Consider the following 26825-nt stretch of genomic DNA (forward strand, 5'->3'; position numbering starts at 1 on the left):
AATATTTTCCAAGATATATTAGGCACTACATAACATAACGAAAAGTAAAGTCTGCATCTGAGTATTTCATACTGCTAACATTTATCCTATTTTGGAATGTCATTATTTTCCTGTCAAAATAAATCCCCATGGAAACAAGCCCGTTTTAAGATTCAGGAAGTACCACAGATTATGTACCTGTGCTAACAGTACAGATGTACCCAAAGTGTTCCCTTACTGTCCTTTATGAGGACGGAACATGTAACTTCAGGGCTCACTCCTCAGAGGAACTGCATATGCAGCAGGTGCACTCACCTGGCGAGTTCTGGGGAGAGGACACAGGAGAGCCACGTGGGGACTGACAGTAACTGGGATGGAGTAAGGCATGTGGAGGCACATATGACATTATCTCTTCTTCAAATAAACTGGGGAAAGACAAGAAATAAAATGCATACTTTAGCCAAAGAGGTGGGTAAATGCCTTGTTTCTGCAATGAGTAAGTCGATCTCTCACTCTGACCAATTCCATCTGAGGTCCAGTTCACGTCCCAAAGAAAGCACCAGTCCCCCTTCTCCTGCAGGTAATTCGTGGGACAAAAACAGTTGGCTCTTGCATCTTTTGTGAAACCTGTGGTTATTTGCCTGTTTTCCTACTAACTTTGGACGGCATGGTTTCTATTTTGTTACTTTAAATGAGTTTGCCTTTGCACGTTCATCTGAAAATAGCCTGGGTTTTTACGTCTAGGAATAAGAGTCAAACACAAGAGACAATGTTTATGGAAGACCCATAGTAAATACACAAAGTGTGTTCATACCTTCATTCCAAGACACATAAAGGTTGACACATAAAAGCTGATACCATAAAGGTCTAGAAATTCACAGCTAAATTAATTGAAAAGTAGGAATTAGCACCCTCTCCTCAAACATCTATACCTGTGTCCTTTGCTCCATGACACTTACTTCCTTTAAATACAACCAATATGCAGAAATCGTTCTTATCAAGAGAGAAATTTTTTTACTTGAAAAATTTAATATAGGAGAGATAGTGAATAACATAAAAACACTCAATACATATCATCCAGGATTAGTACATGTTAACCCTATTACTTTTGCTTCAAACACACATGCATACTTAGGGATGTGTATATATCTATATATAGATGTATCTATATATCTGTATGTATGCACGTTATGTATATGAAGTCCTTTTTGAGCGCCTCTATCATGACTTTAACATATCCTTCCATAGTCTGATGTTTTGCAACATATGTACAGATGAACAATATACAGTTTTGTCTTATGTGTTGCTAAAAAATTATTTAAATACTTTATAAGTATATTGAATTCTTGAACTTTTTTATTCAACAATATATTTCTGGTATCTGTCTGTGTTGATATATAAGGGTCTAGTTTACTACTTTTACCTGCTATGTAGTATTCCATTCTCTTAATGTATTAGTTTATTTATCCATACCTTTCCTGACAAATATTGACTTTTTTCCCAACTGTGTGCTTTTTATCAATAACAGTGCAATGAATATCCTGTATGTATCACCTTGTATACATGTAATACAGTTTCTTAGTGTAAATATGGTATATATCTAAAAGCAGAGCTGCTCAGTCATAGTGTATATGGCTTTTTAAAAAATAGATCTTTATTGGAGTATAATTGTTTCACAATACTGTTAGTTTCTGTTGTACAACAAAGTGAATCAGTAATATGCATACACATATCCCCTCCCTCTTGAGCCTCCCTCCCACCCTCCTAATCCCACGTCTCTATGTCATCGCAAAGCACTGAGCTGATCTCCCTGTGCTATGTTGCTACTTCCCACTAGTTAACTATTTTACATTCGGTAATGTTGATGCTATTCTCACTTTGCCCCAGCTTCCCCCTCCTTTACTGTGTCCTTAAGTCCATTCTCTATGTCTACGTCTTTTTTCCTGCCCTGCCACTAGGTTCATCAGTACCTTTGTTTTTTTTTTAGATTCCATATACATATGTTCGCATACAGTATTTATTTTTCTCCTTCTGACTTATTTCACTCTGTATGACAGACTCTAGGTCCATACACCTCACTGCAAATAACTCAGTTTCGTTTCCTTTTATGGCTAATATTCCATTGTACATATGTGCCATATCTTCTTTATCCATTCATCTGTCGATGGACACTTAGGTTGCCTCCATGTCCTGGCTATTGTAAACAGTGCTGCAATGAACATTGTGGTACATGACTCCTTTTGAATTATGGTTTTCTCAGGGTATATGCCCAGTGGGATTCCTGGGTCATATGGTAGTTCTATTTTTAGTTTTTTAAGGAACCTCCATACTGTTCTCCATAGTGGCTGTATCAATTTACATTCCCACCAACAGTGCAGGAGGGTTCCTTTTTCACCACACCCTCTCCAGCATTTATTGTTTTTAGATTTTTTGATAATGGCCATTCTGACTGGTGTGAGGTGATAGCTCATTGTAGTTCTGATTTGTATTTCTCTAATAATTAGTGATGTTGAGCATCTTTTCATAAGCCTCTTGGCCATCTGTATGTCTTCTTTGGTGAAATGTCTGTTTAAATCTTCTGCCCAATTTTTAATTGAATTGTTTGTTTTTCCTGATATTGAGCTCCATGATAGCTAAAAGCAGCGTTGCTTACTCATAGTGTATATGTCTCTTTAACTGTACAAGATATTGTCAAATTGTCCTCCAAAGAGGTTGTAGAAATTGCAATACATCGAGTCCAGAAAATATGGAGCTGCTACTTCTCACTTGGTATTACCAGACTTTTTGATTTTTTCAAATTTAATAGTATGAAATAGTATCTCATTATTTGTAATTGCATTTTATGATTACTAGCATCTTTCCATGAGTTTATTGGCTATTCATGCTTCAATTCCTTTGAAATGCCTTTTTATATTCGTTTTTAAAAAAATTATTTTATTTATTTTTAGTTTTGGCTGCGTTGGGTCTTTGTTGCTGCACGCGGACTTTCTCTAGTTGCGGAGAGCGGGTGCTACTCTTCATTGCGGTGCGTGGGCTTCTCATTGCAGTTGCTTCTCTTGTTGCAGAGCACGGGCTCTAGGCACGTGCGTTTCAGTAGCGGTGGTGCGTGGGCTCAGTAGTTGTGGCTCACAGGCTCTAGAGCACAGGCTCAGTAGTTGTGGCACACGGGCTTAGTTGCTCCGCGTCATGTGGGATCTTCCCGGACCAGGGCTCGAACCCATGTCCCCTGCATTGGCAGGTGGATTCTTAACCACTGTGCCACCAGGGAAGCTCCTTTTTATATTCTTTATCCATTTTTCTTTTGTGTTATTTTCTTTCAAATTGATTTAAAGGCATGCTTTATGTATTCATGATATCTTTGTTTTATGTGTTGTGAATATATTCTTCTAGTTTGTTGTCTTTTTTATGCTTTTATATGTGGTGTCTTTCATTACATAAAATTAAGAATCCTAATGTAGCCAAATTTATCAATCATTTCCTATATAAGCTCTGTTAAAGGCACACTTCTTACATTAGTTGAGTTAGTGACAGAATACATGAAATAGAATAACCAATAACAAACACAATAAAGTTATTTTAAAATTCTTGAGTTTTGTAATAGCTACATTAGAAAATAACCTTACATGGGTTTATTTTAAAATGAATAATTTCCTAGAGTTATATCATTTCTACATTGCAACTTGCTGATATTCAAGTCCATTTTTACCAGGAGTGACTTTCCTTTTTAAGAAATAGACAATGTATATAGGTAAAAATTAAATAAGATACAAGGGTATAATGTACAGCACAGGAAATATAGCCAATATTTTTATAATAACTTTAAGTGGAGTATAATCTATAAAAACATTGAATCATGTTGTACACCTAAAATATAGCATTGTACATCAATTATACTTTAATAAAAATATTTTTATTAAAATGTAATTCACATACTACAAAATTCACCCAAGAAAATAAATATTTTTAAATACAAAAAAGAAAGAAATAGACAAAGTATAAAAACAGAAACAGAGACTCCATCTACATATCCAACAAGTCCACTGCCTGAGTTTATAGTTACTGATTCAAATGACTCAAACTCCAAAGTAAAATGAAAAATAAAGAGCTGAGAATATCCCAAAATGTTTCAATAACCATTAAATTTTATTAAGCATGCACATGTAATATATTGTGTCACAGCGTACAACTATATATTTGCTCATCCAAATGAAGTAAAAGTCTAGAATTAAATAACATCATTTGTCATTTGTATGTAATAATTATAAAGCTACTATATGTAAGTAAATTTCTCACACTTCTCCAAAGGCTCAACTTCAGAAAACATGCTTATTTTCCCAAAAGGGCAAAAATGTAGCCTTGCTCTTTATATATAAATCAGTTTTCAAATATTTTAAAATTCAATCACGTAACATATAGAAATTCATGCCAACTGTGATGTTTAACAATGTACAAATATTATAAACTATACTGTAACTCAAAATATTTAGGACTATACCATCTAAAGATTATTTAACTAAGGACAGTTGAACAATAATCATGATTTCTGTTTTGCAATCATTTTCGTTTTTACTAATTCCCAAAGTAGAGTTCTTTAAATAAAACAAAACACAGACTTCTAGAATGAATCAAAAGAGTCCTATCCCAGCCAGAATTTTGTAATAAATGTTACGACTTTATCAACAACCAAACTATGGTAGAAACATCATACTCCATATTAACTGCCCAAGAGTCTTCGTGAGTATCTAGCATGCTACATCCTGCTTTCAGAACTGCCAGAACACCACAAGTTGAGGGTCACCACCTGGGCTGAGAAGTGACGCCCAACCACCAATACATCTTGTTCAGGATAAAATGAAGTGAAATACCTATGGAAAGTGATTATATCCCTTTGTATTATGCTCCAACCACAGAGTAAAAGAAAATAACTTTTTGGCTTTAGTTTTACAAATATGGCAACTATCGAGCACGCAGTAGAAATGGTTAGAGTTAAGATTATCATGAATAATATGAATGAGACTATTAACACTTTAAGATAAATAAAACATTGCTGATATGGCCAAGCATGACTTCCCTTTAAGCTATGGAGGTTATAGTAGTAGGTGCCCCAGTCACTAGGTACAGCAAAGCATTATTTTACTCTGATCTCCTACATTTGAGAGATAATATCAAAAATGAAAAAGTCCCTTGAAAACTTGCCATTCTAAGCTACTCTAAAGTTTAAAACTAAAGCTCACCTAACCATCAGAAAAGAAAATATAATTGGTCAGTATTAGGAAGGTCTATCAAGTTGACAGTAAGTACCAGTGACCATATTTCAACTTTCTTATCTGATTTCCCATCTTAAATTCTCAAAACCATAAAGTAAATAGATAACGTCAAATCAGCAAACAGAGACAAAACACCTTTCAAGAAAAAAATTTTGGACGAAAATATAAATACAACCTCTCTTCTACTCTGATAAGGCAAGCCAGGTATAACCTCCTGCTCCATTCTGTGATGGGACATTCTACTCATCGGCCTCTAGAGACTTTCCATTCTCCAGTACTACCTCCTCTGCCAGCAGGGTGAGAACAAAATCAAACTGATTCCAGTGATAAGAAACGAAATCTGAAATGAATTATCACTAAATCAGCATCTTATACCTTCAACATGAGTATTCCACGAGTCTTTAAGAATATAGCCTTGCCAATATTGGCACGTTATTTTCTAAAATGCTCCACGATGCCTGATAGAAGACTTCCCACTTCAAGAAGTGGTTACGTACCTCAGCAACATAACAAGGTCAGCATCACTTGAAAGACGCACCAATCCTGGAGTCCCTTCAGTTCGGATAAATTGGATCTTCTCCCTATTCAAGCAAAGAAACAGCTCAAATATGTGTAGTAGACTTTTGGGACATAACTTAGTACTTTAGGCACCATTTTTTTTTTAAACAATGGTCACAACATTTTTGGGGGGACTATTATATGGCAGCTACTGTGCCCTAGGAATACACATCCAAGAAAAACATGGTCCTTGCCTTCAAGGAGGACCTCGCGAGCATGAACATCACCCAGTTCTAAGAGTGCCAAAAAAATTATTTTATTGCTTTCATCTTTTGATGCCTAAATACTACTTTGGGTAGCAGCACCACCCAACCAGTAAAACTCAGTTTCTGCTTTGAGTTAAAGCCTCGTTGTGGGCTTGAATCTAAGCAACAGTCTGGACCATTCAGGCTGATTCTCTTATTCCAAAAAGGGAGTGTGTAGGGATATTCATTTATTTTCCTGAGGATATACCTCTACATTATGTGTAATGAGTACATTCTTACTTGGAAGCAGGTAGTATCTATAAATTATATATCCAATATAAAAGCATATGGCCCTCTCAAATAACTGAAACCTAAACCATTTTCAGTTACTACGGTTGGTGAAGCAGATTGTGCATATACTTGTGCAAACATACATATACATACACATACCAAACACAACGATGTGAGTTATCTGGACCATTATTTTATTATAGTTATATGTGATAACACCCGTTTTTGTTTGATAAGTCATGGTTTTGCTAGTTTCAATTCTTTGTATTAATATAAATTCAGTAAAATTTTTCCTGGTTGCTTCCCCTCATTTACATCATGGCATTTCAAAGCACACCATATCAATTTTTTTTTCATATCAATTTTGATAAGATGAGGACAAAAAATAAGAACATAAACTATGGTACTGAAAGCATTACATTTGATAGGAACATAGGGGCCAACACAAGTATACAATTTTACTCTAAGTGCTAATGACAATATATTCTGATTCCTGTATACCATGAAATAAAATATCAATCTCTGATGTAAGTATTTATTTAGATTTAGTTCTTTTCCACAGAGCATCTTGTTTTCCTATTTGATATTTACACAAAGCTCTAATGAATTTTATATTCCCAAATTTCAAATTCTAATTCAATTGCATGCAGGCTTGAAAGTAATGAGGTGAAAGGCAAGGTTTAATTGTTGAGATGAAAAATTCCCTAATGTACAGAAAAGTCAACTGATACGCTCTTAGCCACACAGCTTACCGGGAATGATAAACAGAGTTTAGTCCTAGGCTTCTTCTGCCTAGATCTATTTTACATAACCTGTTAGCATATGATGCACCTAATCTTTGATATTTTCAGCTTTTCTTTTTGGTCTTTTATTGCCAGTAGCAATATTATATGTTTTATATAATTTTTATATGATCTAATTTTATATTATGAAATGTTATATTATAGCTATATTATATACACTATATATAGTAGCTAGCTACTGGCAATATAGATACAGATATAACTATACATATAGATGAATAGCAGACATATATATAAAGAAACTATTCAGAAAGAAAGTTCAGTCTCTCCTCTCTGCTTAAGGTTATTTCAGTCTGAAGTCTCAAATCAAGCAGAACATTTTTCCTCAAGTGTTACAATCATATGTCTGAAGCACATGACAGAAACCAAGGTCCATTATCTGGTAAATGGTTTTTTGATAAGAGATGTAAACGTTAGTTTAAAGAAAGCTAAATGAGAGAAAAGTTATCTTGGAGAAAAAAATGAACTTGACCAAAGAAGTACTCTTATAAGGGTCAGTAACAAGATGCTTTGATCTTGAAGAATTAAAAGCTGTCTCCAATAAATACACAGTTTATCTCCTTAGTCTTTCACCACAATGAATGAGGCAAACTGAACACAACGAGAAAAGAAACGGGCTGAGCACTCTTCTCCACTCCTTTAACTGGAACCACACAGAAGGGGTTGAGTGATGAAAAAGATAGCATGCTCCAGACTATGGCTTGTATGTATCCTGTGATAGCCTGTGAATAAGGAACAGATCATAGCTTCCTGAGTCAGAAGGATGACAGGGTGAGGGAAGGAAAGGGAAAGACACAAGAGTAAACATGCCAATTGGGAAACTTTTCATCATTTTCCAGATATTACCTAATGAGGCAGTAAAGGCAACTGCTCTGATTCTTTGGGCCACAACATACCAGAGGCAGGCTGAGACTAGTTCTCTATGGGCCCAGCTAATTTATCATAATGGCAAGTGATGGGTCATGTGCTTCCAGAACAAGACACAGGAGCATGTTATCTGATGTACATCACACCACTAAGGACTTTATTATATTAATATGCGTTCATTCAGCAAACATTTTCTGAGTGCCTACTGTGTGCTGGGCATGGTACCACATACTGGGAATCCAACTGGGTGTAAGACACAGCCCCTTTCTCAAAGAGTTCATGGTGCAGTGGAAGAGAGACAGTTCATGGGCAATTCCAGTATGACATGAAAATATTTACATTATTCCATTCACTTAACTGAGCTCTGTTTAGGCCTTATACCCACTCTTCTTCTAAGAAGTCCTTCATAAAGTTATTTCACGTAGAAACAAAGAAGGCATTGGTTTATTGACTGTCAAGAAAGCAGATCAAGGCTGAGGAAGAAAAAGAAGTCAGTAGCTATCCTCAGAAATGTCACCAATCTTTCCTGAAGGGGAAAAAACGGGAACTACTCCTCGGTTTTCAGGCCCTTGCCCAATATTCTACAGGCTGGTATTTCTTAAACTGGCATCATTGCCTACTAGAAATCTACAGACATAATCGTGAGTTCTGGGAGAATTTTTAAATGCTGTGTTTTCACTTTGGTGATCAAAACTGCTAACATGAGGTAAGCTATTTTGGACAATCTAGATGACATTCGTGACTCAACATTACTAAGTGACTTCACCTCCCATGTTTGCATTTACAAAACACTTGTTGCCAAGTGATCAGAGATGAACTTTCAGGGTGTTGATGAGCAGGGCCTTGATATTAAATATGATAACAGTCCCTGTTTGCTACTCACTCGCAATTCTTTCACCAATTAAAAAGACAAAACTCTTCTTTGGAAGTACTAATTTGCACATTAAATGATCATGATGAAGTGAGACAAGGTAATGTATGTATAAATTGCCATAGGCTAAAGAGAAAACAAAATAAATGGACTAAAGAAGTGAATTATGGGGCTTCCCTGGTGGCGCAGTGGTTGAGAATCCGCCTGCCGATGCAGGGGACGCGGGTTCGTGCCCCGGTCCGGGAAGATCCCACATGCCGTGGAGCGGCTGGGCCCGTGAGCCATGGCCGCTGAGCCTGCGCGTCCAGAGCCTGTGCTCCGCAACGGGAGAGGCCACAACAGTGAGAGGCCCGCGTACCGCAAAAAAAAAAAAAAAAAAAAAAAAAAAAAAAAAAAAAAAAAAAAAAAAAAAAAAAAAAAAAAAGAAGTGAATTATGCATTTATGCTACATAAAGCAAAAAAGATGTTATGGTTTATTCTAAGAACAAAAGTTTTAATATAGTTTAGAAGTAGAAAAGTGGCGGTAGAATCATCACAGGGTATGTTTAATGATATATTTTTCTTCAGTATTGTATTTGGGGGTGCACCATTAAATGAACTGGCTCTTCACATAGATTAAAAATAAGCTATTTGTTAAGAAAGAAAAGAGATGACCACAGTAATGCCACAGATGCACGATATACCATTAGATGCAAAATCAAAAGAATCAAGTCATAACACAAGTGAAACCAAAAGCACAAATGTATCTTTCCACTGACACTGGTCTCAACATTGGTGATCTGGCTTCTGAAAAAAAAAAAAACCTTCTCACGATATCATTAATTCAAATGTTATTTTTTTAGTTTTTACTTAATTTATATTTCTTTTGGTTTTACAGCTTATAAAAGCTGTAAGGATAAGAAGTTTATGCATATTTTATATTTGTACACATTTAAGTTTCATTAAAATAAAAGTGGTTAAAATCACCATTGTAGATCTGCAATGCTTCTTTTCCTTTTAGGATGGAAAATAACAGATTTGGCTCCTAAAAAATTTCCATGAGTCCACCCAGTGTCTGAAATAAACATAACAAGTTTGAGAAATGTTGTTGATGATTCATATGACTCTGATTAGAGGGACATTTGAAAGTTACATTAATATATTTATTCAAGTTTATTTTATAAATTTATAGAGTTAGAAGGAGTCCGTGGCAGTTCTCTAATTCCTTTCTTTACTGCCTTCACCGTATTGAAGAAATGCTATTCAATTTTAGTGGTTTATAATGAGAATTAAGATTACATTCAAATAACATTTTATCATTTGACCGTCTCTGCATGGGCATGTTTCTACAGCACATTCCAGCATTTCCTCCACCACACTTTCTCACACAGCCACTCAGTTATAACTTCAGTTCCTTTTGAATTGTGAGATTCTGGAGGGCAAAAGCCCTTCCTCCTTTATCTTTGTGCCTCCAAGTACCTAGCACTATGCTGTGCACACAAGAAGTGCTCAGTAAAATCAAACCAGGCACATGATCAGTTAACACCAAAACAGATTTGGCTCCTAACAAATTTCCCTGTGTCCAACTCAGTATTTGGAATAAACATATTTATAGCATTTTTTGTTGTGGTGGAGAAAAGAGAATCAGAAAGCTAACACTAGATTATTTACTAAAACAGAACCCACTGTAGGAAGCGCAAAGACAGGTAAAGGCAACCTCTTAATAAGAAAACACAGCTGTTATAACTAAGAGATTTATACAGATGCTAGACTGTACACATAGTGACAACCTCAGGAAAACGTCGCTGGCTATTGCTGTCTCTCAGATGCCCATGGCCTTCAGACCTTGGTAACCACTTCCTCCAATGCATAGAATCACCCCAGAAGATCAACTCAAGCAGAAGATCATCTGAGGATAAGGAACAGTCTCAAGACCAGAATTCCCGCAGAAAATATCCTCATTGAAACCAACCAACATTTTGATGAAATTAAAGTAGGGCATGTGATCAAAAACAATCAGAAGCAGCAATGCCTCTAAACCACAACACTCTCTGGATTGTAGACTCTGCACACACATGGTTCCTGTAGATACAGTTTAGTAAGCCTTCAAAAATATATATGTTGTTAAAAACTGCCTTAGGGCAATTTTAGAGAAATCCCCATGACTTCTCTGATGGTGTAATGTCAAGAAAGGAAGATTAGTACTGATCATTCATATTTCTGATTACAGTCACAGGGCAGGGTCTGACTTGAAGGGTAAGAGCCAGGCAGTAGAAAGGTCAACTTTTCTTTCTTCCTCCCATTATACAGGTTAGGTTTGGAAATACAAGTCCATTATTATCTCATGATTCTTATGGACACACACAAGTGACATCAATTAGCCATATATGTAGAGGCAATATTTGTTGTAAATGGATATAAATCAACTCTGCGCTAAGAATTCAGAGAGTTACTTAACTCTCTCTCTGCTCGTTTCCTCATCTTGAAGTAAGTATAGCTATACTATCTGCCTCATAGGTGGGTGGAAAGGATTTCATGAACAAATGCAAATAAAATGTTTAGCACAGAACTATTATATAGTAGCACTCAACCATTTTAAGATATTGAATATAAGATATGCCTCATAATTAATTACTTTTTCAATAGACAGAATCATCTACTGAAAATAGAGCAAAATAAGATGTCTAGTCATATACTCCTTTTTTTGTTTCTGTTGTTGGCAAGTTATTTTAACCATGCTATTTACCTTAATTCCACAAATATGTATTGAGTACTTCTATGACATGCAGTAGATAAGAAGACCCTGACCTCTCCATAAAACTGAAATAATGCTGTGAGTACCAAAGAGATAATACATATGAAGGGTTTACAGTTCTCATAATTCAATGGATAATGGGAAACAGTATTCTCAGTAAAGCAAAATTCTATGTAAAGCAAAACCATTTTGGACTCTAAAAAAGGAATTTAGTTATTATACAAAAAAAATGTGGTTATAAGACACTTTACCTAAGGCATTCTAACAGCTTTCACTGTAAGCCCATCATTATTCTGAAGAATTAGTATCTAGGGTATACTAGAATGCATAACTGGTGGCTTATATTTTCTTATGAATTATAATAATTTATTATGTATTTGATAACAAGTGTTTTAACTGAAAATATATTCAGGAATTGAAACTATGTTATATATGAATATATTTTATTTTAAAATCAATATATATATAAAAACAAAAAACCCCAACTGGTTATACTATAAGACATTAGAACGGACAAGTCAGTTAGAGAGCATGTAAAGGGATAGACAAGGATAAGGCAGTATTTTTTCCACAGTGATACAAAATGACAAGGTAAGGGAAAAAAGAACTTCAGGCACCAAGTTTTGGAAAATAGTACTACAAAAACTAGTAGTTTTCTAGATTTGGCAGTTATTATTTAGAAAATTAAAAACAAAAAGTCCACCTACCACAGAGACAAAAACATAAAATACTTTGGTAAAACCTAGACAAGAAACATTCAGTTCCTAAATAAATAAATAAGAAAATTTTATTGTAGGAAATGAAGGGGTTGAACACATGAAAAAAACTGTAGTTGTAGAATAAAAAATGGAAAACTAAATATTCTAATCATATCTAAAGTAATTTAAAAATTAAAAAAAAATCCCCATCAAAATCCCAATGTAATTTAAAAAGTTGAGAACATTATTCAAAATTTCATCTCAATCTCAAGATAATGCTATGTGCTAGAGAATTTTAGCCAAGTTTTCAAAATAAATAATTGTTATGCTATCATTTCCTGAGATCTAAAATAACATACTGGAATATACAAAGATATATAAAATGTATTAAAAAGATGGATTCTTTATATATGTGATTTTGTGTACTGGAAATGTAGTTAGTTGCCCTTTGGGATAGCACCTAAAACTTTAGGTGCTATCATTAAGTCCCAAATATATTGCTATGAAATTGATTAATTTACCAAATATTTCTCAAACACCCACTTTATTCAATATAAGATGTGAGGTCCCATGAGGATTAAAAAGATGAGTAAGTTACATACCTTGACTTCATGTAGCTTGTACTTGACTTGGAATAAAGTGTGTAAGAAAACATATGGTAGAAAAATACGAGATGTTTTTAAACATTTTAAGCACAGATGGTAATATCATGCCATTTCTATTGTAAGCTATAAAATTCAGACACATAAGATACCTGATTGTTGGTATAATGGCACCCTGATGGGTCTGCAAGAATGTTTTCTGTAAAATGTACACTCAAGGAACAGAGAGTAATGACTTATTCAGTGGGATGTACCCATTTGTATGTAGGACAATGTGCATGAAATAAGGAGATTTTAACTTTAGCCAAGTAAATTTTTCTGAAGACTGTTTCCATAACTATTTAAACCCACTGTGAAAGACCAAAAAGAAAAAAATATATACATTACTAACATAGAGGGGATGTGTATTTTGTCTGCTTTGTAAGAAATGCTTCTGATTTACTAATAACTTAGAAATTTAAATATATATGTAAAAATCATATTTCATTGAAAACCATTTTGCACTATCACAAATGGTAATGCATTCTCCATGATTTTAGAAATGGCTTATTATTCTCTTGAGTTTGGGAAAAGCATTGAGGCTGGAATCCATACTGATATTTTTCTTTGGTCCACACAGAGTCCACATCTGATGAGCTACTGAAGAAGGATGACATTTTGCTGAACTCTTTTCTTGATAAATGCAACAGAATACAGCAAAAGTCAATAGTGGAACAGACATACCTAAAACATGGTTATTCTTCATGTAAGAAAATGGTTTGAAAACCCTGATTGAATCATTTGTTAGCCAGATAATACAAGGCTTTGGATAAATATCCAGTGGATGAACATATTCATAATTTGGGAAATCTTGAAAAGTAATATCAAGGAACTTTATTTATGGGAAAGTGGTTTAACAAATATCTGAGTGTAATACTTTAAGAGAATCTAAACTAATCTTGGTTATGAGGGTTTTTCTTTTGGGCCTATTTTATCTTATGTGATTGACTGTATAGTTATTTAAAAATTAATAGTTACAAGATTCCACGCATAGAAAATGTGAAAACTAGACATTTACAGGATGTACATGTCAAAAGCCTATACACTACTACATCTTGGCATATATGCATTCACATAAAACATAAGCAGCAATTATTTCTTCTGCAGAAGCCATAGAACAGATATCAGGGACTAAGAATCTATGTTCCTTACTGTCCTAGGTAGCAATATCTCAAACCTCTCATTAGATGTACGAGAAGATTATTGCCTGAGAAGATTTTTTAATTCAACTTTGGATGGCTTCTAAAATGTTATGTCAATGACTTTGCCATGATGTTTGGCCCTCAGTAATTTGTACTGAATCTTGAGCCAGAAGGCTCAGTCCTCTGTAAGGCATGGAGCAGTAAAGGCTGGTTTCATCACATACATGTAAAAAATTTTAGAACAAAGCTTCCTATAGGACACAGTATAAGCACAACACTAGAAAACCTTCCTACACAGAAGTTAATCATGGAACTCAAGATACCTTCCTGTATTTTAACTATGTCCACAGAATCACATGATGCCGTTTATGCATATGATCAGTCTTAGGGATAATGGTATTGAGAATCAGTAAATTTAGGGGTAAATTACTTTAAACTGAGTCCTTGTAATACAATAAAGAAATGAAGGACAGCTTACTAATACAATATTACTTTAAATTTGTTGTATGCTTTCTATTGCTTACGTCGTACCAGGGGCTGTAAATACATTATTACATTTAATCTCCAAAAGGACACTGTAAGTTAGAAATTCCTATCCCTATTTTACAGATGAGGAAACTAAGACTTGGAGGGGTTAAATGCCTCATTCAAAGTCTGGTGAGTAAACTGCAGAGCCAGAATTCAAATCAGGTCTGTTTGACCCCAAACCTGAACTCTTAAGAACTATTTTCTACTACTTTCTAAGTGTCATTATTAATGCTGGTCTCCCAGTTGGGAGACAGATTAGAACTCTCTAAATAACACTATGTGGTGTCAATAAATTATTTTAATCAGGTGTTTAAAAAAATTCAGTAATTATGCTTATGCAAATTTTTCATAGGAAAATAATAGTTTCAATGCAGTTTTCCTGTTACATAAACAAGAAAGTTTGGTATGTCGGTTCCAGACATCTGAGAGAACAGTAAACAAACTAGGAGAAGATGAGAGAGAGGTAGGCAGGTCATAACAGGAAAATGCATAAGGATTGGCAAAGGGAAATTTATGCTATTTTGACCAAGTAGATCAGATGTTACCTGAGATTAATATTTCCAGCCCAATAGTAAATGCAGAAAAACTCATCTGTTAGAAAACTGGACAAGAAATAGGTTAGAAGTTTTGAACACTGGGATCTGTTTTATGAAAGCCAGCTTTTGGGAACTTTAACTTTTTATTTCATAAAATTCTGAATTGCTTGATAATTTCACAATGGCATGTACTATTTTTAAAATGAAAACAAAATTAAGAGTATAATTTTAGCAATAACAAAATTCTAAGGCTCTTAACATAGGATTATGGGAAGAAATAAAAGGTCAGAGTCTGCGTATGCTTCTATTCTGGTGAACCCTGGGAGACGTAATCATTTGCCTTTTGTAGCTCAGAATTTCTTGACTTCCAAGTTATTGATTTACCAGTGACATAAAATAGGAAATGGCCCAATTTATCCAGAAGAGGAAAAAAAAGTATCATAGATCACATCCTCATGGGAAGGAAATTTTTTTAGGAAGCACTCAAGGAGGAATTGACCTAGAGCCCAAAATAATTATCACTGATGTCTGAGGAAAGCTGGACTAGCAGGGAGCAGATATACTGGTTGAATCCAATAGTCACACAAAAGGGGAATTCTCAACTCAATTCAATTTCATGGTACTTAGCTCCTTGTTCATAGTACAATGTTGTACACCAAAAAGTTTATTCAATTTGTATGCATTACATTCATCTGTAAAATATGCTTAGAAGGTTGTTTTTTTAAATGAATACAGTTTTTGTTTTGTTTTGTTTTTGCGGTACGCGGGCCTCTCACCGATGTGGCCTCTCCCGTTGCGGAGCACAGGCTCCGGACGTGCAGGTCCAGCGGCCACGGCTCATGGGCCCAGCCGCTCCGCAGCATGTGGGATCCTCCCGGACCGGGGCACGAACCCGCGTCTCCTGCATCGGCAGGCGGACTCTCAACCACTGTGCCACCAGGGAAGCCCTGAATACAGTTTTTTAAATGAATACATTTGTCTTTGGATAAAATATTAGAGCATTTTATTTTAATGTTATAAAGCTTTTTAGTAGGATTACTGTCTTTCACTGAGAACCAAGAGTAGGATATAGTAATCCAATGGGACTCGATCCATTTGATGGAGGTGGTACTGACTTCTGGATGTTGAGTTTTCCAAGCAAACCTCTTCTGAGATTAAAAAAAAAAAAAAAAAAAAAAAGAGGACAACTTGGTAGCATGCACATTTGCTTGACAGATGAAGTTAGAGGAAGTGGTGATTTGAAAACAGCAGTTGAAAGCAAAAGCCACATTCCAAGGCATGAAAAACCATAGCCATTCTACAGGAAAAGATACACAGGGTGGGTCTAGGAGGAGAAAGCTGTATACGGATACAAACTAAACAAACTGCTTGCTATCCTCTGGGTAGCAAAGAATCGCAAGCAAAACAAGAAAATCACAAAGCACAGAGGTGTACCTACTTGAATCTCCCAAGAGCTGATGCTTATTTCCTCATTATGTTATGGAGAAAATAAGAAGGGATATTTCCTTTAAATGGCTGTACCACGGGTGACGAACAGTGTACACAGAGCTCGGAATATGAATATAGGTCCACAGTTAGCTTTGACACACAATCAGTGGCTCCATTCCATGCATAAATCTCTTATCAAATGTATCACTGAAATATGAGATTGAAGAACCCCAGCGAGTTCCCCGCCCCTTCATTTGTGGGAATGTTCCTTAACAATGCAGTTTTTAACTATATGAAACTGGGTGTTCCTTTAGGTGTACAAACTTCCCCATTATGTTGTTATGATAAGCAAAATGCTTAACTACCAACAGCTTTTCAGACTAAAAGCGCACTGTGACACACGCTCTATGTAAGAGGAACAGCATTATCTCATTGATGTAAGTTCCTGCTTCTTTCTACTTGTCATGACTGCTCATGCTTTCTATGGTCAAATTCTATAGTTATAGAAAAAGGAAATTTATAAATAAGTTTTGAAATAAGATGGAAACTTATTTTAAAACCTATCAAATAATATCTTAGCAATAGACTATCACATGAGATTGTACTTAACTGAGGACCCTGGCTGTCATTAAAAAATAAAAATCTTCAACAATCTTTAGGATATTAGAGCCTTTTAAGACTCTAAAAAGCAGAAAGGAAAACAAAAAACAAAACTGGAAGCTACCAAAGGGGCCTGCAGCTTTTTCCTCTTTAGGATCGGTTAAGGATCTCTTAAGTCATTAAAGAATAATGATGTTAGATGCCTTGTTCAGGTAGATTATATCATCTTATTTCTCTGATGAGAGAGGTCTGAAGATATGTTAATAATAATGTGGAGGTGCAGAGCAAAAGTAGAAAACTTCTTGAGTTCCCTTTTTCTTGCTCTTTTTTGCTGCAGCACAGTTCTCTCAGAGGAACAGATATTGACTAGACATGGGGGGAGGAGGGGTTGGGGCTGAAGTTGGTAACAAAGAGAGAAAATAGAGGTCTCCTTATTTTGTGCTTTGTGAAAGAGAAGGGATTTTGTTTGTATGTTTGTTTGTTTTGCTTTTCAGCCCAGAACCTCTAAGATCTCTCATTAGAGAACTGAGGGGCTCATTTCTGCAATGTTATTTTTACAGAAGACTCTCTAGAGGACCATGAGTTGCTAAGTAGATGCTATAATATACAAATATACAAAATTACAGCTTATATAATTTTCCTGACTGAGAACAGCATGTTTATCAAGTTGGGGAAAACACTGAAACCTGAGTTAGATGTTAACTATGTGAAACCAGGAGTTCTGTATAAGTAATGTTTGTACTATCATACTTGAAATTACGTGTACTTTTAGCTTTTAGAAACTTTAGAAAGTAATGACGATTTTAAAGATATGAGAGACTAAGAACATCATAAGAAGGATATCTGGAAATTTATATTTCATATAAACATATACCTACATTTCATATTTCATATAGACATATACCTACATTTACTATATATGCAAAGTGCTATTCAAGATATTTCAGCAGTAAGGAAGGAGAAATAATGATGAGTTGGATGAGATCCCTACTTGCAAGGAGCTTATAACCTAATTGGAAAATTAAGCATAAGGACTTGAAAACTCAAATTGAATCACAAAAGTCACATAACCAAAATAATAGGAGGGACAACTAGATACAGTACATAATTACTGATCAAATTAGTGTCTAGACCAGAGGTTATGACACCTGGATGGGCCACTGGAATTACACGGTGAGATGTTTTTTGTTTTTTTTTTTAAACATCTTTATTAGAGTATAATTGCTTTACAATGATGTGTCAGTTTCTGCTTTATAACAAAGTGAATCAGTTATACATATACATATGTCCCCATATCTCTTCCCTCTTGCATCTCCCTCTCTCTCACCCTCCCTATCCCACCCCTCTAGGTGGTCACAAAGCACCGAGCTGATCTCCCTGTGCTATGTGGCTGCTTCCCACTAGCGCTCTATTTTATGTTTGGTAGTGTATATATGTCCATGCCATTCTGTCACTTTGTCACAGCTTACCCTTCCCCCTTCCCATGTCCTCCAGTCCATTCTCTAGTAGGTCTGCATCTTTATTCCCGTCTTGCCCCTAGGTTCTTTTTTTTTCTTTTTTTTTTTTAGATTCCATATATATGTGTTAGCATATGGTATTTGTTTTCTCTTTCTGACTTACTGCACTCTGTATGACACTCTCTAGGTCCATCCACCTCACTACAAATAACTCAGTTTCATTTCTTTTAATGGCTGAGGAATATTCCATTGTATATATGTGCCTCATCTTCTTTATCCATTCATTTGTTGATGGACACTTAGGTTGCTTCCATGTCCTGGCTATTGTAAATAGAGCTGCAATGAACATTTTGGTACATGACTCTTTCTCAAATATGGTTTTCTCCGGGTATATGCCCAGTAGTGGGATTGCTGGGTCGTATGGTAGTTCTATTTTTAGTTTTTAAGAAACCTCCCTATACTGTTCTCCATAGTGTCTGTATCAATTTACATTCCCACCAACAGCGCAAGAGGGTTTCCTTTTCTTCACACTCTCTCCAGCATTTATTGTTTGCAGATTTTTTTGTTGACGGCCATTCTGACCCGTGTGAGATGATATCTCACTGTACTTTTGATTTGCATTTCTCTAATGATTAATGATGTTGAGCATTCTTTCATGTGTTTGTTGGCAATCTGTATATCTTCTTTGGAGAAATGTCTATTTAGGTCTTCTGCCCATTTTTGGATTGGGTTGTTTTTTTGATATTGAGTTGCATGAGTTGCTTGTATGTTTTACCGATTAATTCTTTGTCAGTTGCTTCATTTGCAACTATTTTCTCCCATTCTGAGGGTTGTCTTTTCATCGTTTATGCATTTCCTCTGCTGTGCAAAAGCTTTTAAGTTTCATTAGGTCCCATTTGTTTATTTTCGTTTTTATTTCCATTTCTCTAGGAGGTGGGTCAAAAAGGATCTTGTTGTGATTTATGTTATAGAGTGTTCTGCCTATGTTTTCCTCTAAGAGTTTGATAGTGTCTGGCCTTACATTTAGATTTTTAATCCATTTTGAGTTTATTTTTGTGTATGATGTTAGGGTGTGTTCTAATTTCATTCTTTTACATGTAACTGTCCAGTTTTCCCAGCACCACTTATTGAAGAGGCTGTCTTTTCTCCACTGTATATTCTTGCCTCCTTTATCAAAAATAAGGTGTGTGGGTTTATCTCTGGGCTTTCTCTCCTGTTCCATTGATCTATATTTCTGTTTTTGTGTCAGTACCATACTGTCTTGATTACTGTAGCTCTGTAGTATAGTCTGTAGTATAGCCAGGGAGCCTGATTACTCCAGCTCCGTTTTTCTTTCTCAAGATTGAGTTGGCTATTCGGGGTCTTTTGTGTTTCCATACAAATTGTGAAATTTTTTGTTCTAGTTCTGTGAAAAATGCCAGTAGTAGTTTGCTAGGGATTGCATTGAATCTGTAGATTGCTTTGGGTAGTAGAGTCATTTTCACAATGTTAATTCTTCCAATCCAAGAACATGGTATATCTCTCCATCTATTTGTATCATCTTTAATTTATTTCATCAGTTCATAATTTTCTGCATACAGGTCTTTTGTCTCCTTAGGTAGGTTTATTCCTAGATATTTTATTCTTTTTGTTGCAATGGTAAATGGGAGTGTTTTCTTAATTTCACTTTCAGATTTTTCATCATTAGTGTATAGGAATGCAAGAGTTTTCTGTGCATTAATTTTATATCCTGCAACTTTACCAAATTCATTGATTAGCTCTAGTAGTTTTCTGGTAGCATCTTTAGGATTCTCTATGTATAGTATCAAGTCATCTGTAAACAGTGACAACTTTACTTCTTCTTTTCCAATTTGGATTCCTTTTATTTCTTTTTCTTCTCTGATTGCTGTGGCTAAAACTTCCAAAATTATGTCGAATAAGAGTGGTGAGAGTGGGCAACCTTGCCTTGTTCCTGATCTTAGTGGAAATGGTTTCAGTTTTTCACCATTGAGGATGATGTTGGCTGTGGGTTTGTCACATATGGCCTTTATTATATTGAGGAAAGTTTCCTCTATGCCTACTTTCTGGAGGGTTTTTTTTTATCATAAATCGGTGTTGAATTTTGTCAAAAGCTTTCTCTGCATCTATTGAGATGATCATATGGTTTTTCTCCTTCAATTTGTTAATATGGTGTATCACGTTGATTGATTTGCGTATACTGAAGAATCCTTGCATTCCTGGGATAAATCCCACTTGATCATAATGTATGATCCTTTTAATGTGCTGCTGGATCCTGTTTGCGAGTATTTTATTGAGGATTTTTGCATCTATGTTCATCAGTGATATTGGCCTGCAGTTTTCTTTCTTTGTGACATCTTTGTCTGGTTTTGGTATCAGAGTGATGGTAGCCTCGTAGAATGAGTTTGGGAGTGTTCCTCCCTCTGCTATCTTTTGGAAGAGTTTGAGAAGGATAGGTGTTAGCTCTTCTCTAAATGTTTGATAGAATTCTCCTGTGAAGCCATCTGGTCCTGGGCTTTTGTTTGTTCGAAGACTTTTAATCACAGTTTCAATTTCAGTGCTTGTGATTGGTATGTTCATATTTTCTACTTCTTCCTGGTTCAGTCTCGGCAGCTTGTGCACTTCTAAGAATTTGTCCATACCATCCAGATTGCCCATTTTATTGGCATATAGTTGCTGGTAGTAATCTCTCATGATCCTTTGTATTTCTTCAGTGTCAGTTGTTACTTCTCCTTTTTCATTTCTAATTCTATTGATTTGAGTCTTCTCCCCCCCCCCTTTTTTTTGTTGCGGTATGCAGGCCTCTCACTATTGTGGCCTCTCCCGTTGCGGAGCACAGGCTCCGGACACGCAGGCCCAGCGGCCATGGCTCATGGGCCCAGCCGCTCCATGGCATGTGGGATCTTCCCGGACTGGGACACGAACCCGTGTCCCCTGCATCGGCAGGCGGACTCTCTGTGCCACCAGGGAAGCCCTCCCTTTTTTTCTTGATAAGTCTGGCTAATGGTTTATCAGTTTTGTTTACCTTCTCAAAGAACCAACTTTTAGTTTTATTGATCTTTGCTATCATTTCCTTCATTTCTTTTTCATTTATTTCAGATCTGATCGTTATGATTTCATTCCTTCTGCTAACTTTGGGGTTTTTTTTTGTTCTTTTTTCTCCAATTGCTTTATGTGTTAGGTTAGGTTGTTTATTTGAGATGTTTCTTGTTTCTCAATGTAGGCTTATATAGCTATAGACTTCCCTCTTAGAACTGCTTTTGTTGCATCCCATAGGTTTTGGGTCATTGTGTTTTTATTGTCATTTGTTTCTAGGTATTTTTTGATTTCCTCTTTGATTTCTTCAGTGATCTCTTGGTTATTAAATAGTGTGTTGTTTAGCCCCATATGTTTGTATTTCTTACAGATATTTTTCCTGTAATTGACATCTAGTCGCATAGCGTTGTGGTCGGAAAAGATACTTGATACGATTTCAAATTTCTTAAATTTACCAAGTCTTGAATTGTGACCCAAGATATGATCTGTCCTGGAGAATGTTCCATGAGCACTTGAGAAGAATGTGTATTCTGTTGTTTTTGGATGGAATGTCCTATAAATATCAATTAAGTCCATCTTGTGTAATGTATCATTTAAAGCTTGTGTTTCCTTATGTATTTTCATTTTGGATGATCTGTCCATTGGTGACAGTGGGGTGTTAAAGTCCCCTACTATGATTGTGTTACTGTCGATTTCCCCTTTTATGGCTGTTAGTATTTGCCTTATGTATTGAGGTGCTCCTATGTTGGGTGCATAAATATTTACAATTGTTATATCTTCTTCTTGGATTGATCCCTTGATCATTATGTAGTGTCCTTCTTTGTCTCTTGTAATAGTCTTTGTTTTAAAGTCTATTTTGTCTGATATGCGAATTGCTACTCCAGCTTTCTTTTGATTTCCATTTGCATGGAATATCTTTTTCCATCCCCTCACTTTCAGTCTGTATATGTCCCTAGGTCTGAAGTGGGTCTCTTGTAGGCAGCATATAGACAGGTCTTGTTTTTGTATCTATTCAGCCAGTCTATGTCTTTTGATTGGAGCATTTAATCCATCTACATTTAAGGTAATTATCTATATGTATGTTTCTATTACCATTTACTTAATTGTTTTGGGCTTATTATTGTAGGTCTTTTCCTTCTCTTGTGTTTCCTGCCTAGAGAAGTTCCTTGTAAAGCTGGTTTGGTGGTGTTGAATTCTCTTAGCTTTTGCTTGTCTGTAAATCTGAATGAGATCCTTGCTTGGTAGAGTAACCTTGGTTGTAGGCTTTTCCCTTTCATCACTTTAAATATGTCCTGCCACACCCTTCTGGCTTGCAGAGTTTCTGCTGAAAGATCAGCTGTTAACCTTATGGGGATTCCCTTGTATGTTATCTGTTGCTTTTCCCTTGCTGCCTTAAAAATATTTTCTTTGTATTTAATTTTTGATACTTTCATTAATATGTCACTTGACATGTTTCTCCTTGGATTTATCCTGTATGGGATTCTCTGCACTTCCTGGACTTGACTATTGCCTTTCCCATGTTACGGAAGTTTTCAGCTATAATCTCTTCAAATATTTTCTCAGTCCCTTTCTTTTTCTCTTCTTCTGCTGGGACCCTTATAACTTGAATGTTGGTGTGTTTAATGTTGTCCCAGAGGTCACTGAGACTGTCCTCAATTCTTTTCATTCTTTTTTCTTTATTCTGCTCTGCAGTAGTTATTTCCACTATTTTATCTTTCAGGTCACTTATTCGTTCTTCTGCCCCAGTTATTCAGCTATTGATTCCTTCTAGAGAATTTTTCATTTCATTTATTGTGTTGTTTATCAGTGTTTGTTTGCTCTTTAGTTCTTCTAGGTCCTTGTTAAACGTTTCTTGTATTTTCTCCATTCTATTTCCAAGATTTTGGATCATCTTTACTATCATTATTCTGAATTCTTTTTCAGGTAGGCTGCCTATTTCCTCTTCATTTGTTAGGTCTGGTGGGTTTTTGCCTTGCTCCTTCATCTGCTATGTGTTTCTCTGTCTTCTCATTTTGCTTAACTTACTGTGTTTGGGGTCTCCTTTTTGCAGGTTGCACATTTGTAGTTTCCGTTGTTTTTGGTGGCTGTCCCCTGTGGCTAAGGTTGGTTCAGCGGGTTGTGTAGGCTTTCTGGTGGAAGGGACTAGTGCCTGTGTTGTGGTGGCTGAGGCTGGATCTTGTCTTTCTGGTGGGCAGGTCCACGTCTGGTGGTGTATTTTGGGGTGTCTGTGGCCTTATTATGATTTTAGGCAGCCTCTGTGCTAATGGATGGGGTTGTGTTCCTGTTTTGCTAATTGTTTGGCATAGGGTGTCCTGCACTGTAGCTTGCTGGTCGTTGAGTAGAGCTGGGTCTTGGTGTTGAGACAGAGATCTCTGGGAGATTTTTGCCGTTTGATATTATGTGGAGCTGGGAGGTCTCTTGTGGACCAGTGTCCTGAACTTGGCTCTCCCACCTCAGTGGCACAGCCCTGATGCCTGGCTGGAGCACCAAGAGCCTGTCCTCCACATGGCTCAGAATAAAAGGGAGAAAATAAAGAAAGAAAGAAGGAAGAAGATAAAATAAAATAAAGTAAAATAAAGTTATTAAAATAAAAAATAATTATTAAGAAAAATAATTTAAGTAATAATAAAAAAAACCCCGACAGACAGAACCCTAGGACAAATGGTAAAATCAAAGCTATACAGACAAAATCACACAGAAGCATACACATACACACTTACAAAAAGAGAAAAAAGGGGAAAAAATATATATATATAACGTTGCTCCCAAAGTCCACCTCCTCAATTTGGGATGATTCGTTGTCCATTCAGGTTTCCCACAGATGCAAGGTACATCAAGTTGATTGTGGAGATTTAATTCGCTGCTGCTGGGAGAGATTTCCCTTTCTCTTTGTTTGCACAGATCCCGGGGCTCAGCTTTGGATTTGGACCTGCCTCTGCGTGTAGGTCACCTGAGGGCGTCTGTTCTTTGCCCAGACATGACGGGGTTAAAGGAGCAGCTGATTCAGGGGCTCTGGCTCACTCAGGCCGGGGGGGAGAGGGGTACGGATGTGGGGCGAGCCTGCGGCGGCAGTGTGACATTACACCAGCCTGAGGCGCGCCGTGCGTTCTCCAGGGGAAGTTGTCCCTGGATCACGGGACCCTGGCTGTGGCGGGCTGCACTGGCTCCCAGGAGGGGAGGTGGAGACAGTGACCTGTGCTCGCACACAGGCTTCTTGGTGGCGGCAGCAGCAGCCTAGCGTCTCATGCCCGTCTCTGGGGTCTGTGCTGATAGCCACGGCTCGTGTCCGTCTCTGGAGCTTCTTTAAGCAGTGCTCTTAAGCCCCTTTCCTCACGCACCAGAAAACAAAGAGGCAAGAAAAAGTCTCCTGCCTCTTCCGCAGCTCCAGACTTTTTCCTGGACTCCCTCCCGGCTAGCTGTGGCACACTAGCTGCCTTCAGGCTGTGTTCACGCAGCCAACCCCAGTCCTCTCCCTGGGATCTGACCTCTGAAGCCCGAGCCTCAGCTCCCAGCCCCCGCCCACCCTGGCGGGTGAGCAGACAAGCCTTTCGGGCTGGTGAGTGCTGGTCGGCACCGATCCTCCGTGAGGGAATCTCTCCACTTTGCACTCCGCAGCCCTGTTGCTGCGCTCTCCTCTGCAGCTCCAAAGCTCCCCCTCTCCGCCACCCGCAGTCTCCGTGCGTGAAGGGCCTTCCTAGTGTGTGGAAACCTTTCCTCCTCCACAGCTCCCTCCCACTGGTGCAGGTCCTGTCCCTATCCTATTTTTTTTTTTTTTTTTTTACAGGGACAAGAAAGTAGGGTTTATTGGTGGGCATGGGTAGGGAGAGGGCAGCGCCAAGGCTCTCACGAGTGCAGGGCCTGCCATTTGTCCAGGGGGCCACGATTAGGGATGTACTTAACCCCATAGCCATCTGGGATGAGCTGCTTTTCTGCCACCATGTTTTCAAATTCATTTGCATTAAACTTAGTAAATCCCCACTTCTTGGAGATGTGGATCTTCTGGCGGCCAGGGAACTTGAACTTGGCCCTGCGGAGGGCCTCAATCACATGCTGCTTGTTCTGCAGCTTGGTGTTGATGGACATTATGACCTGGCCAATGTGCACCCTGGCCACTGTGCCCTGGGGCTTTCCAAAGGCACCACACATACCTGTCTGGAGCCTAGATTGGAGGCAGCATGCCAGTCATTAATGTCCACTGGAAAGGGCTGTCTCCAAGGTCCCTTAGGGCAACCCATACAGGCAATAGGATGCATACACTACCAAGGAGGCTGCTGTTTGCAGCCATTGCGCACGGAGCCCCCATGGGGAAAAGAGCACAGTCGGCTTAACTGGCTGCAATGTAGATGTATTTCTGATGTATTTGTTGGGAAGAAGGTGATCTCTGCGTCTTACTCTTCCACCATCTTGAAGCTCCTCCAAGTTGTAATCACTGGGACAAGGCGGCCGTCCCTGGTTTCACATCAACATGATCTCAGGCACAAACCTCCTCGTTTTTCCATTTTGTCTTTAAGTTACTTGTTGAAACAACTGGCCCGCAGTCCCAAGGACTGTCGCGGCTTTGGCTGGTGGGGCCCCTCCAGAGCCGGCAGCCTCAGTGAGGCCGCCCTCCCCTCGGGCTCCGGGGCAGTTCAGTGACGGCAGAGGGAAGAGACCCCGAGCCAGCTACAGTGAGGTTTTAAGAAATTAAATGCTTGAGCTCTATCCCGGACCTCCTGAATTAAATTTCTGGGCAGGGCATGGGAGGATAGAGGGTATAAATTCAGAGAAGGGAGAGGAGTTGGCGGAAGCAAGACCTGGCATTCTGTACCTTATAAAACTCCCCAGTAATGCTGATAAAAACAGCTTGACATAACTTAGTGGAGCAATATTTGAGAATCACTGCCATGGGGCAGGATGGCACCATGGGGCAAACGTGTTCCTGTCAGTTAAGGTGGCATGTAGACCAAATGGGCTTTGAGTTATGCAGGACTTTCAGCAGAAACTCCCACGTCTTTCCATCTCCACCTCTCTGATGCCTAGCACACCAAAGTTGAGAAATACTACACTAGATCATGAGCCTGAGAGTCCACAGTGGAGCCGAAAGGCTTCAAGGAGGGGCATTTTACATTGAATTTAAAGAGAAAAATCTTGCCAAACATGGAAGAAGAGAAGAGTTGCCAAGGAAAAGGAACAGCATGTATTCAGGAAAGGAAAACTGGGCTTAAAGT

General features: G+C 37.5%; 1 protein-coding gene and 1 non-coding gene across 6 annotated transcripts in view; both read right to left on the bottom strand.

The window, feature by feature from the left end:
* Positions 1 to 26825, bottom strand: part of HECW2 (HECT, C2 and WW domain containing E3 ubiquitin protein ligase 2) — a 408801-nt gene that overhangs the window by 58230 nt on the left and 323746 nt on the right. For all 5 annotated transcript variants that reach the window (XM_059051743.2, XM_067026482.1, XM_067026483.1 and 2 more), the window contains 2 exons: positions 5744 to 5827; positions 295 to 404 (listed from right to left, as the gene is read on the bottom strand). In XM_059051743.2, coding sequence (XP_058907726.1) covers positions 295 to 404; positions 5744 to 5827 — 194 coding nt within the window. The remainder of the gene's footprint in view (positions 1 to 294; positions 405 to 5743; positions 5828 to 26825) is intronic.
* LOC131751692 (small nucleolar RNA SNORA70) lies at positions 25822 to 25956 on the bottom strand. Its single transcript, XR_009334260.1, has one exon. It is a non-coding gene; the product is annotated as a small nucleolar RNA SNORA70 (small nucleolar RNA).

This window comes from Kogia breviceps, chromosome 2 (assembly GCF_026419965.1).
Source record: "Kogia breviceps isolate mKogBre1 chromosome 2, mKogBre1 haplotype 1, whole genome shotgun sequence".
NCBI classification, from domain to species: Eukaryota; Metazoa; Chordata; class Mammalia; order Artiodactyla; family Physeteridae; genus Kogia; species Kogia breviceps.